General features: G+C 32.5%; 1 protein-coding gene across 2 annotated transcripts; it reads right to left on the bottom strand.

Moving 5' to 3' along the window:
• Nucleotides 1-2606: 2606 nt before the first annotated feature.
• On the bottom strand, nt 2607-5803 carry PTAC5 (plastid transcriptionally active 5). Of its 2 annotated transcripts, none has more exons than XM_078311541.1 (6): nt 5239-5803; nt 4523-4618; nt 3993-4085; nt 3601-3847; nt 3075-3112; nt 2607-2977 (listed from the first exon to the last, which is right to left on the bottom strand). In XM_078311541.1, the coding sequence occupies exons 1-6, from the start codon at nt 5767-5769 to the stop codon at nt 2876-2878; spliced, it is 1107 nt and encodes a 368-aa protein (XP_078167667.1). In that variant the 5' UTR covers nt 5770-5803; the 3' UTR covers nt 2607-2875. The 2 variants fall into 2 exon arrangements, with proteins under 2 accessions (XP_078167667.1, XP_078167666.1); XM_078311540.1 differs by having other exon boundaries at nt 3981-4085.
• Nucleotides 5804-13175: the final 7372 nt, after the last annotated feature.

Below are 13175 nucleotides of genomic sequence, written 5' to 3' on the forward strand. Positions count from 1 at the left end.
ATAGTTTCGAGGAAACTTTGTGAAGTGCAACCGACAATTCTAAAGATAGAATATATTAATTACGGATGAAGACAGTATACAGAATTCTTTTTATAAACTATAAGGGCGTGTTCGGATGTCACGGGATTACGGAATAGAATTCTTTTTATAAACTATAAGGGCGTGTTCGGATGTCACGGGATTACGGAATGGGAATGAGAATAGGAATTCACTTTTAAAAAAGTGGGAACCCACGGGTACGGAATGCACGGGATTAATTATGGGAATATGAGAAAAATGAGTGTTTGTTTGTATTATGGGATTAATTGTGAGAAAGTTTATTTGTTTTAAAATATGTATATTTATTTAATTAGTTTAGTTTAATTAGTTATAAATAATTTTTTTATTTAATTATTGTTTTTGAATAGTATAGCGTTCTGTTTTGTATTGCTGTTAACCAATGGTAAACATAATTTTTTTTAAATTATATTAATGAAATTAAATAAAATTGATAAAATAATAATATTAAAAAAATGAACCATTTCTAATAAAAATATTACTAGAATGGTACAAATAAAATAAGAAAATATTTATAAATAAATTAAAAAATAAATAAGAAAACAACAATTAAAAACATTTAAAAATATTTACAAAAAAATAAATATTTATAAACAAACACAAATTAAAAATATGTAACATTTGGTAAATATTTTATTAATAATAAAATAAAATAAAATTGATTAAATAATAATATTAAAAAGATGAACCATTTCTAATAATAAAATATTACTAGAATAGTACAAATAAAATAAGAAAATATTTATAAATAAATTAAAAAAAAAGAAAACAACAATTAAAAACAATTACAAAAAATAAATGTTTATAAACAACCAATAATTTAAAATATGTAATTAAAAAAAAAAAAAGACAAGGCCGGTCCGGACAATTTCATTAGTCCCACAATTGAAATGAATTGGTTCCCTCTCGTCTTATATATACATGAAACTGGATCTGTCAAATGGAAGAGACATGAGAGAGCCACGTGGCTGAGGTGAGGCAGGAAATGAAATAAAAATTGGGTGACGTGCATTCCAGCAGGAGAGAGAGATCGGGAAAAAAAAATGAAGTTGGAGTTCGCGTTTTTTATCCCAGAATTTTACAAAGAGAAGGGAACGAGTGGGGTGTTCCATTCGGAATTTCCGGGGACTAAAATGGATCGCCGAACGCCCAATTAGAAATTTCAACTCATCAAGTCCAAACCCACGTAATTCCCAGATGGAATTGTGCAGCCGAACACGCCCTAAATAATTAAATTAATTTTACAGAACTAACACGATTGTTTTTTTTTTTGAAAAACCATAAGTACCGAACGGGCCGTTCGGTCTCACAATTGTCTTTTCCCCAGACCGAACGGTTCGTTTGATCTCAACTTTTTTTCTTTTTTCAATTTTTTCAATTCTTCACGATTGTTGCACAATTTCTACCACAGAAGATCCCATCAATGATATTTTTTTCACCAGACCAGACGGACCGTTCGATCTCTACATTTTTTTTCTCCAGACCGGATCCACCGTTCGGTCTCTATATTTTATTATTGTTTCCATCGCAACCGTTTTTTTTTTAAATAATTTCAAAGTAAAGATAAAAGTAATTTTTTTAATTTTTCTAAAGAAATAATTATTACTAGTTTGACTAAACAAGTGTTATTATTGACTCGAGAATTTTAATTGGAGACCGAATTAGGAATTCGGTCTCCATATAATTTTTTTTTTTAATATAAATATCCATCTTCTTCTTTCCTCCAACAGACAATTGATTTCTTCTTCTCCACCATTTTCAGCTAAAAACCAAGCTCTATAAAAATATTGTGTTTTTACACATCGGCCTCTGCATTGTGTTGGTAGCTTTTATCTAAAGATTATAATAAGTTTATTTTTTTTCAATTACGATCATATTTTAAGTTGTAAAATTGAAAATAATATCGAAGATTGATTATGAATTTTTTTTGTTTAGAACACACAGCTAATTGCTAATTCAAAAAGAGAGGTCTAATTATAAGATTATGTATTAAATTATGATGATATCGAAGATTGAGACCAAACGGTCCGTTGGTACTTGTGATTTTTCCAAAAAAAAAGCAATCATGTTAGTTCCATAAAATTGATTTAATTATTTATGATTTATAAAAAAAATTCCACGCTTTCAGGTCTGGGCTTTCCATCTCATTCTTTCCCTCTTATTTTGCGTCTCAATCCAACGGCCCACGTAGCCCCCACTTTTTTTTTTGTTTTTCGTGTATTTATTATAAAAAGGTTGTGAATTTTAACTTAGGCGAGTAATAGTTTCATATCTATGATTTGCTTTTTTGTTAGACTAGCTCATATTTATGGATGCGCTACACTGTTCTGGAGAAAAAAATGCAGAGACCGAACAGTCCGTCTGGAGAAAAAAAATATCATTGATAGAATCTTCCGTGACAGAAATTGTGCAACAATCGTGAAAAAATTGAAAAAATTGAAAAAAAAAAACAAAGTTGAGACTGAACGGTCCGTTCGGTCTGGGAGCAATTATGAGACTGAATGGTCCGTTCGGTACTTATGGTTTTTCAAAAAACAAAAGCAATCATATTGGTTTCGTAAAATTGATTTAATTATTTATGGTTTATAAAAAAAATTCCAGCATACACCATTATAAAACATGAACATATCCCTTATACCCCTTAATAACTTTGTGAAATAAATTTCCTTCCTTCTATCTATGAGGTTTCTTTAGAGGATAACACAAGTTTCCCTCTGTTTATTGTTCTCTTCCAAATTGGGTATTGGTGATTATATCTCATCTTTTGGGTGTAATTAAACATTTTAAGATCTAACCAGGATTTGACTGAGCAGGGACACTAGTTCTGAACAAATTTCTTCCCTTCACAGAGATCACAAATAGTGTAACCAAGGCCTTCGCAATATGGGCATTTGGTTCCTTCATCAATCCACTCCAAAAACTGAAAATTACAGGCACCCAAAAGGCATCATAGATAGAAATAGTAATACTACGTTTATTGAAAAAGAAATCTCTGGTAAATTAAAGTAACAGTTTACCTGTTCCTCAATATTTGGCTCCCCAGTCCCATCACACTCTACAATAAAGAAAAAAAAAAAAAAGACAATTTGTAATTTTTTTGCAACATAAAAGTATTTACTAATGCCAGTGTGTAATTGATTTAGTTCTGAAATTCTCGGTAAACTACCATGGTCCTTCTAGCAATTTGCACGGAAAACCAACATTTGGCACTTTCACAAAACTAACTCGAGACATATTTGACAAAGAGCATCAAAATTAGATAACTGAAGTAGAAAATGTGACAATGTTTGGCTATTATATGATATAGAATGAAAATGAATTTAAGCATATTCAGGTGTTAGCTCACAAATTAATATAAACTAGTTGTGATTTGAGGGTTATGCTGCTTCTGCATCATTTGCATAAGATAATAAATAGAATACAGTATTTGTTAAAATATTTCAAAATTGGTATTATTTACAAAAGTCGTGAATGGTAGTATCATTTCCAAAGACCACGGAAGATGTGCAAAGAAATAAAAACGATAGGAAGATATGTCAGTACCAATGCACATTAAGCGGCCTTCACCACGGCATGAGATGCACTTAGTACCACTGCTTTTGATTACTTGTTTAATGTTATTTTGTACCAACCTAGACGGCTCTTCCCACCTATTTTCACCTAGTAGAAAAACTCGATGTTCGGAAACCTCTACTCCAGAATTGCTGGCACTGCTTGCTTTTACAACAGTTTTCTCAATTTCTGCAGCAACTTGAGCTACAGAAGCAACTGCAGCTCCATTTACACCTTCCTGTAATTGAGAAAGAGGAACGAAGAAACAAATAAAGTTCCAATATATTGGTTTGCAAACAAAAGATCAAGATTTGGGTATTAAAAAGGAGTTCAATGTTAGCAGATACGGTTAAGTAGACAAAAGTGTTCACTTCAGGATTTACTTTTACATGTGCACCACTTGTTTCCTGTTCTGAAAATAACATCTCAAGCAGCTCTTCTGTCATAATGCCATCCTCTTGAATCCCCAAGGTTGCCTACAAAGTAAGATTTATAACTACTGAACAAAACATACACAGAATAATAGATTCATACATTTAGACTCCCACACGACACGGGAAATGTGTTTCCTAGTTCAGAGGGATGCAAATTTGAGGGCGACCAGATTTAACTAAATTTGATCATTTGTATATTCTGTACCAGGTCTTGTTTCTTAGTTAAGCAGTCTATTTGACCTACTTCAGAAAAAAATAAAAAGCTTTATAAACTACACATGCCAGGTTATGGTACACCTGTTTTGTACCAGATAAAGAGTTATTTTTGTATCATGTTGTGACTTTGTGCTAAATATATGTTTTGTAACTAGGGGTAATTTGAAAGTCCGGCCAAAATATCTACTATAGTCATCAATTACTAGAAACTTCAGTTAAAAGAAATCACAATGGTCTTCTAGCTTGTAAAAGAATTCACTCACCTGCCATGTTTTGACGGCACGTTGTGTCCCACTTGAAAAGCTAAAGAATTCCGTATCCTCTTCGCCACAATAAAAGCCCAATTTTTGCAAAGCCTCCTACAAAACAGAAATCAAATTGGAGTTAGTGTAAACATTGTTAGTCTATAGCAGAAACAGAGACTTCTAATGTCCAATGGACAGATTGTACCAGTGATTCAGACTTACTGGTAGCTTAATACGGTTTCCTTAAATATAAAAAATATCCTTATCCAATACTTTTATATCTGTTGTGTTGCTAAGAAAAATTACAGCTGAAACATACATGACAGTCAGCCAGTCAGCACTTCCTTGTCTCTTGTGTATCAACAATAACTAAAAAGTATCAGTATCACAAGTTCGGCAACTAAGCCCCAATAACCCCCAAAATCAATCCTCATTTCACCCCCAATTGTGCAATCAAACCTCAATTTGATCCAACTTAGAGTTAGAGGGACTTGGCAACTCTATGACCAAAATTGGCTATTTCTTAAAGCAATGACATTTTCTTAATGAAATAGTGAAAGGCTCAAAGCTCTCCATGATTATACCAACTTATAATTTCAGCACATGATCTCTCAATAACCATTTAAACTTCATACAATGAATGATTACTTTGATCCATTCGCAGGAAATTCACATATTATTTGAATACCAGTGCATGATCAAACTAAGAAAAGATGATTTGAATTGCTACACACCTGCATGACACGCACATCATCTCCTTCGGCACCAACTCTCAGAGTTCTTTTGTCAGGCTTCTTCTTTTTCATTTTCCCTGTCTCTTTCTTTTCTTCTACACCCACCTCTCTCACCTCTCTAGCTTCCTCAACCTTCACTGTCTCTTCAAGAAGCATCTTCTTCACTTCGGCCTTCTCCACCAGCACCGGCCTCGGCCGAGTCACCACAGCCTCCACATCAGTCAACTTCTCCTTCTCCATCATCTCTAACTTCATCCTCAGAAGGCCTATCTCCGCCAATAAACTTTCTCTCTCCTCCCTCCATCTCGCCTCTTCACGCAACCACCTCTGCTCTTCCCTCAGCCAGCGCTGCTCCTCCCTTAACCATCTCGCCTCTTCTCTGTCCCAGGAAGAAGAGGAGGAACAGAGCAGAGTAAATCGGGTGAGCCGGATATTAGGGTTCGGGTTTTGGGAGAATGTTTTGGATTTAACACGAGGGAGGTGGGAGAGGAATGGAAAGCGGGAATGCTGGAGAGGAAGTGTAATAGCCATGGCTCCTTGCTTGGAAGGTGCTTTGCAATATTTTTTTTAGTTTATCTCGAGAGATTTTTTATCTCAATTTTGGGCTGATCTGGGCCTATATGGGCCGATATTTTAGATTTTTATTTACTGTCCGATATTTTTTAAGTGTAGTAGCCATGGCTCGCTGTCTGGAAGGTGCTTTGCAATATTTTTTTAGTTTATCTCGAGAGATTTTTTTTTATCTCAATTTTGGGTTGATATTGGCCTATATGGGCCGACATTTTAGATTCTTATTTCCATTCCGTTATTTTTTCTCTTTTGGTAAACAATAGCTCGGCCCTCTGAAAATTGACTATATCCTTTTGGCAAAAAAGAGGTTGCCCGCTAAACATGAACAAATCTCCACCTCATTCTCAATTTGATCTGTCTGATTAATCCCTCTTGTGAGACAGTTGAATTTGTGGCGTGCACTCAAAATGGAAAGTTTGTTTCTTTGAAATTTGGGAGGATCCAGTTTCCAGTTTCCAGTTTCCAGAGGACATCTGGCTTTGGAATTTTCCAAATACAAACATAAGTTTTTCATTTTTCCTTCTCATGACAAATTTATTAAGGAAATATTGGGTTGGATTGGGTTGGATGGTACAGATTGGCTCTGTTTCGGGTAAAATATTATGTAGGCACAAATGCATTAGGTAGTCAAGTTCTACCGATTTTTTTATTAATATCCAACATTAAATAGAAAATATTACATATATTCAAGTTAGCTGGGTATTTTTAAAAATACTTAGATCAGCCATTTTTTTACCGATTGGATTAAAAATTCGGACCAGCCAAAAAATGGCCAGTCAGTTTTTTTTTTTTTTTTTTTTAAATATTTGATAGATTACTTCTTTTGATATATAATTAGCATAATTATATTAAAATATGCTACATTACGCTAATTAAGGTTAAATTACACTAAATTGTATTAAATTTAGCATAATTATACTAAATTTAGCTTGAATGCTAAATAATGCTAAAATACACTAAATTTTGCTAAATTTTGCTAATTAATTATGCTAAATTATACTCTTGTTCACTTTCATGAAATATTGGTAATTTTCTTTTATTTTTAAGTCATTTTGTGTCATCTTTCATAAATCATAAAAATAGTAAAAAAAAATTCAAAAATAGTAAAAATTGGTATTCTACAAGTTCATTATATAACTAATTTATTGAGCTACTTAGATTGAAAATTAGAAATGAAAAACTTAACCGGAAACTTCAACTCAAGTTTTCAGGCTCTTCCCTTTATTTTTTGACAATTTTGAATATTGAAAAATAACATAACGATCACTAATACATGCATCTTTTCACCAGCTTTCTGAAAAGTGGGAATTTGGTGAAATCGGACACTTGAGCACCGTTTTATGACCGTTGGAAGTGTCGTTGTCGTTTTTCGCCTTTTCAGTGAATATATTGTCTCTCGTACCTTATCCCTTGTCCTAGTCTCGCCTGTTTATGACCTGTTTATAAGAGATCTCTTAGATAAATACATGTATAACATACAAGTGCTTTAGAAATGAGAAAAATAACTTAAAATTATTTGATAAAAGAGGAGGGTTCAAATGCCTCCATTTTTTGTGCCTCCACCATGCCTCCATTTTTTAAAACTTTAATAATTCAAAATTTAAAACTTAAAAATCAAAATAAAATCATTGGATATGATCTACATCATTTTATCTATGTACATCTAAAAAATTATGACATTTCAATTTTATTTTGATTGTTATCAAGAGCTTGTAAAAAATGCACTAATTTGGATGATTTCTAGACGTTGATTTTTGAACTTATTGATTCACATAAAAACAAAATTGAAATGTGATCATTTTTTATAAGCACATAGAGAAAATAACATAGATCACATCTAACGGTTTTATTTTGACTTTTAAGTTTTAAATCTTGAGTTATTAAAGTTTTAAAAAATGGAGGCATTTGAACCCTCCTCTTGATAAAATGCATTATAACAAAAAGACACAGATCGAAATTGTTGGAGCATTCATAAACATCCGCCTGAAAGAAAAATATTTCTCATTTAGCTTTGAAATAACTCAAATAATATTTATTTATTTACTTATTCTTACTAGATTTTGGATTCAAATTGTATCAGAATTACTGCTAGACCAATATAACCCAAAATCAAACAATAAGAGTATCCAAAAAGAGAGAAATTTAGCGTATTTTAGTATAATTATGCTAATTATACATTTTAAAAAGTAATCTAACAAATATTTCAAACAAACAAAAATAAACTGACTAACCATTTTTTATCTAACCGGCCAAAAATGGCCGGTCTGGACATTTTTAGAAATACTCAACTAATATGGATATATTTCATATTTTCTATTTATTGTTGGATTAATAAAAAAATGGCAAATTCTATAAACAAATAAAAAAAAAGATGAGTCAAATCCAATATATATTGACCAAATTAAGTCTATTGAGGGGGTGTCAATGAATTCACATCCTCTCCAATACTGCACAATCTATTACAATTAATGAATCTGGACTGTTCTTTTTTACTTGGCACGAATCTCAAAGCCCAATAATACTGCCCCCTATGCTAGCCGAATCTCAAAGTGATGAGATTTAATCTTAAACCGCAAAATGAGGCTAATCCTCTACAGTATTGGAGAGAAGTTGAATCCGGTGTCAATGGCACCCTTTTATTTGTTTTATCTCAATTTTGGGTTGATATGGGCCTATATGGGCCAACATTTTAGATTCTTATTTACCTTCCGATCTCTTTTTCTCTTTTGGTAAACAAGAGCTCGACCCTCCAAATTACATTAGGAAATTTTATAGTAAATATTATTGACACAAAATTGACTTTATCCTTTTGGGAAAAAAGAGGTTGCACGCTAAAGATGAACAAATCTCCACCTCATTTCAATTTGATCTGTCTGCTTAATCCCTCTTGTGAGACAGTTGAATTTGTGGCGTGCACTCAAAATGGAACGTTTGTTTCTTAGAAATTTGCGAGGAAGCAGTTTCCAGAAGGACATCTGACTTGGAATTTTTCCAAGTATACAAAGAGAAGTTCTTTCATATTTTTTTCCCCATGACAAATTCAACGGATTGTTGGGTTGGATAGGATTGGATCTTGCTGATGTAGCAAAATTGGCTCCGTTTCGGGGAAAAAGGGAAATCCTTATGGACTTGGTTGTTATTTGTGCATATTCGGATTCATATCGGAAAACGACTTGGTTGCACGGAACGTTAGGAACAATCGATTATTTATTAGCCTATCTCTCTCTTTCTCTCTCTCTCAGAAGCTACTGTTGGATGAGCGATATTCAAAGTGGCTTAATAAATAGTTAAAAAAATTTCAAAAAATATAAAATTTGGTCTCCTAGTACATTATAATATAAAGATCACATCTAACAGTTTGGACTTTAAAAATCGAAAAACGATTTGGTTGCACGGGAGGCTATGAACAATTGATTGTTTATTAGCCTATCTCTCTCTCTCTCTCTCTCTCTATATATATATATATATATATATATATTCAGATACGGATAGTTAGCGGAACTGGATACGGGTACGAGTATGATTTTAATTTCAAAAGTATATATATGACTATGGATATGAATGATTATATGTATCATTGTTTAATTTTCAAATACATGTATGTTTCTAGTGCTTCTGCAGGTAGCGTACAAGAAAATTATTAAATATATAAGATTAATTAATTTGCACGGCTTGGCACATCTGGAAGAACAGAAATAAGGTTATTTTCAGGGATGCAGTTTCGAAACCAGACTCGATTGCTTACAGAGTATTCCAGGATATGAGGTTATGGCTAAAGTACTGCTAATAGTATTTCTTTAACCTATCTCTAATCTAAGTGGTCAAAGAACAATGTATGCGTAAATATTCCATTCAATAAAGCACATGGCAGCTACTGTCAGGTTTTCAAAAAAAAAAAAGATTAATTAATTTTAAGTACTATGTAGTCGTGGAATCGAAATTGTTGGTAAGTTGAAGATTGGCATGACAATTAAGGATGGTTATCTTGTAATTATATTATATCTGATAAGTACGGTGCTGCGTGCGCTAGCTGGACATTGACACAAATGTTATCTAGTACATGATAACGACGCCACGAAATCTCCTTTTAATTTAACATTGAAGAAGTACGTTCGAACGGTTTCGTGCTGCTGCTTTCAAAGTCCAGTCTTTATATTTGGAACAGAAATAGAGATGCGAAGAAGATTGAATATTATAGATAATATATTAGATCCATGGTTCCTAGAGAAGTGTGAAAAAAATTGGATTTCGCGTGTGACGCGAATTAATGACTTGGAAAAAACTGTACATAAGGCTATATCTATCTTTGATTTTGGGACTGATCAAACCTTGCTAAAATTCTCGATTTTAAAGAGAACACAATGCAACAAAGTTTTAGCCACGTATTGTTGTAATCTTGACAAGTTAGATATTTTTATAGGTTTCTTGAGAGGCATATTTGATTGGTTGTACTCTACTATTGATAAAATAAAATAAAAGACCCACTAAATATATTAAATTGTAATCTTTAATATATTTTTATATTAAATAGCAAATCGGATATTTTTATTAGAGGAGAACAAAACAATAGCAAATCAGATTTAAATAGCGAATTGGGTTTAAACTCATTAACTAATTGAGTACTCGATAAAAAAACAATACTTTTACGGTTAATTTTGACCGTTATAATCTATAACATCCAGAGAACGTTATAAACTATCACGCTTTCTCTATATCTCGAATTCTCTATATCTCGAAAAAACTCAGATTCGTTCTCCATTGTCAATATTTATTTAATTAATTTCCTATTAATAAAAATTTCGGGTAGAACTTAATTTAGTGGAAGGAAAATATTATTTATGTTTCATAAATAAGAAAGAAAATATAAGACCCTGTCCGTTAACGAGTCCTTATCCAATTAATAAGATATTCCAAATTTTCTGTTTATCTAAAGTCATATCATTTTTTTTTTACTTATTCAAATTGCACGTGATCAATATTATTATGTTTTCAGATTCATTCAAACAACACATGTAAACCGTCCAGAATTTCTACAGATCAACTCAAAATAATTTTGAGTTATCTCAGAGTGGATGTGAATTTGTCCGTTGACCGTATAAATCAATTATGATCGTGTTCTTAAGTTTAATTATCAAGTACTTTTATACGAACTCAACTCTAAAACCTATCGAATTGATTTTAAATAACGAATCTAAATAGTTGAAATTCATTTACTTTACGAGTGATGCATCTACGTGTAAAAATTTTGAATTTTGAAATTAATTTTGTATAAAATTAAAGTAGTAAAAAAATATTTAAAAAATGAATGTATTAAAATTAATTTATAAAACCTTTTGATTTTGACCGCTTAATTTTATACTAAATTAATTTGAAAGTTTAATTTTTTTTACATGTAGACACATCACTCATAAGTTAGATTAATTTTAACAATTTAAATTAGTCTTTTAAAATGAATATAATATATTTTAAAATTGAGTTCAAATAAAACTTAGTAAACTTAATAACACGTAGTTCTTCTACTCAATTATATATACTCCGATCTTAGTGAGAGACACGTAAGTAGTTGAGTCGGATCCTCTCCATTTTCAACTATAAACTTTAAAGAGGAGGGTTCAAATGCCTCCATCATGCCTCCATCTCTTCATCATTTTCAAAGTTCAAACAGTCGATTCGAACCGCTCAACTTAACCTCCATACTAAAATATGTTTGGAGACCAAATTTTATATTTTTAGGAATTTTTTTACTATTTTTTTAGATAGGTACAAAAATACTGTTTTTAGATGGTTCAGATTTACTGATTTTGTACTTATCTAAAAAAATAGTAAAAAAATTCCTAAAAATATAAAATTTGGTCTCCGAACATATTTTAGTATGGAGGTTAGGTTGAGCGGTTCGGATCGACTGTTTGAACTTTGAAAATGATAGAGAGAGATGGAGGCATGATGGAGGCACAAAAACATGGAGGCATTTGAACCCTCCTCAACTTTAAATCTCTCTCTACAACTCTTTGAAGTACCTGTGTCAAGACTTTAAACTTTACATGTAACTTATCAAAGTGCAATATTTATACGTAGCATATAAAACCTTTAAACACATGTGTGTAAGTCTTTAAATATTAATCTAGCATATCAAGTTTTTTACATCACACAAAAAAAAAAAAGACAACACAAATATAACTCAAAATATTTTATCATAGATCTTATTTGAAAGTAGAAATCGAGTAAAAAACGTTTGTATTTTTAGATTTGCAAAATTCATCACAGATTGTTAGAAAAAATAAATGAGAATTATGGAGGAGGAAAAAACCGTGATTTTTATTGATAGGAAAATAAAAATTAAAAATATTAAAAATAAGAATGGTTGACGGGAATTTTCAAAAACGGGAAGGTTGTTTATATTCAATTGATTGCGAATCCTGCAATTGAGGTTGTTTATATTCAATTGTTTATATTTCAATCTACATTACCCTCTCTCAAATCCTGCAATTGATTGCGAAAGTATTTAACTCCAGCACTCCCATGAGGTTGTTTATATTCAAGGGCACCACACCACTTAGCTTCAAATGCAAGGAAAGACTGGGGATCCGGTTTCCCCCAACCAGGAGCCCAACCTTTGGATGGACACGGACGTCCGGTCTGCAACCGCGACCATGCCCAATGCTGTAAAAGTACCACTGGACCCGCTAGCGTTTTCACCATTTTAGCTTTACGGGTAACGCCCCAACATAGATTCCTGTAGAGCAATGCTAAAACAGCCCCACCCCAATTGTATTGCCCAGGCGTATTGAGATCCCTGATAAACTGTAAATACATCACCGGTACCGAATCTCCAGAAGAATCGGCAAAAAGTAAAGACCCAAACAAATCGAGTATGTAAGCTCTTGTATATTGATGTATCTGCTCTGGTGTAGGCTCACCCTGACCCGAAGGCATGGCTTTAAATCGATTTCGCAAACTTTTTAAGTTTATGGCATACCCAGATTTTTCAATCCCAGAAAGGCCTTTTCTTTGGTTTCATCAATGCATCCCATGCCCCAACTCCAAGAAACTCATTTACTAAACCCTCCCAATTACCATCTGACATACCAGTCACCGGTATCCCCGTAATTGGCAAAGCCCACAAACAAGAAACATCATCTAAAGTAATGGTCATCTCACCTACAGGAAGATGAAATGTATGAGTCTCTAGTCCCCAACGCTCTAAGAGACCACTGAGAAGTGAAGAATCGACGTTTGCAGCCTTCATCTGAGACACCTTATATGCCGAGACTCTTTAAGATGTCTTCACATTGCCAATGGTACGGAATAATGTGCTTGTGTCCTCAAGCCCTCACTCCATTGTTAGGCTGCCAGGAATTTAAAATAAG

The sequence above is a fragment of the Carex rostrata genome, chromosome 11, assembly GCF_964058835.1.
Source record: "Carex rostrata chromosome 11, lpCarRost1.2, whole genome shotgun sequence".
Lineage (NCBI taxonomy): Eukaryota > Viridiplantae > Streptophyta > Magnoliopsida > Poales > Cyperaceae > Carex > Carex rostrata.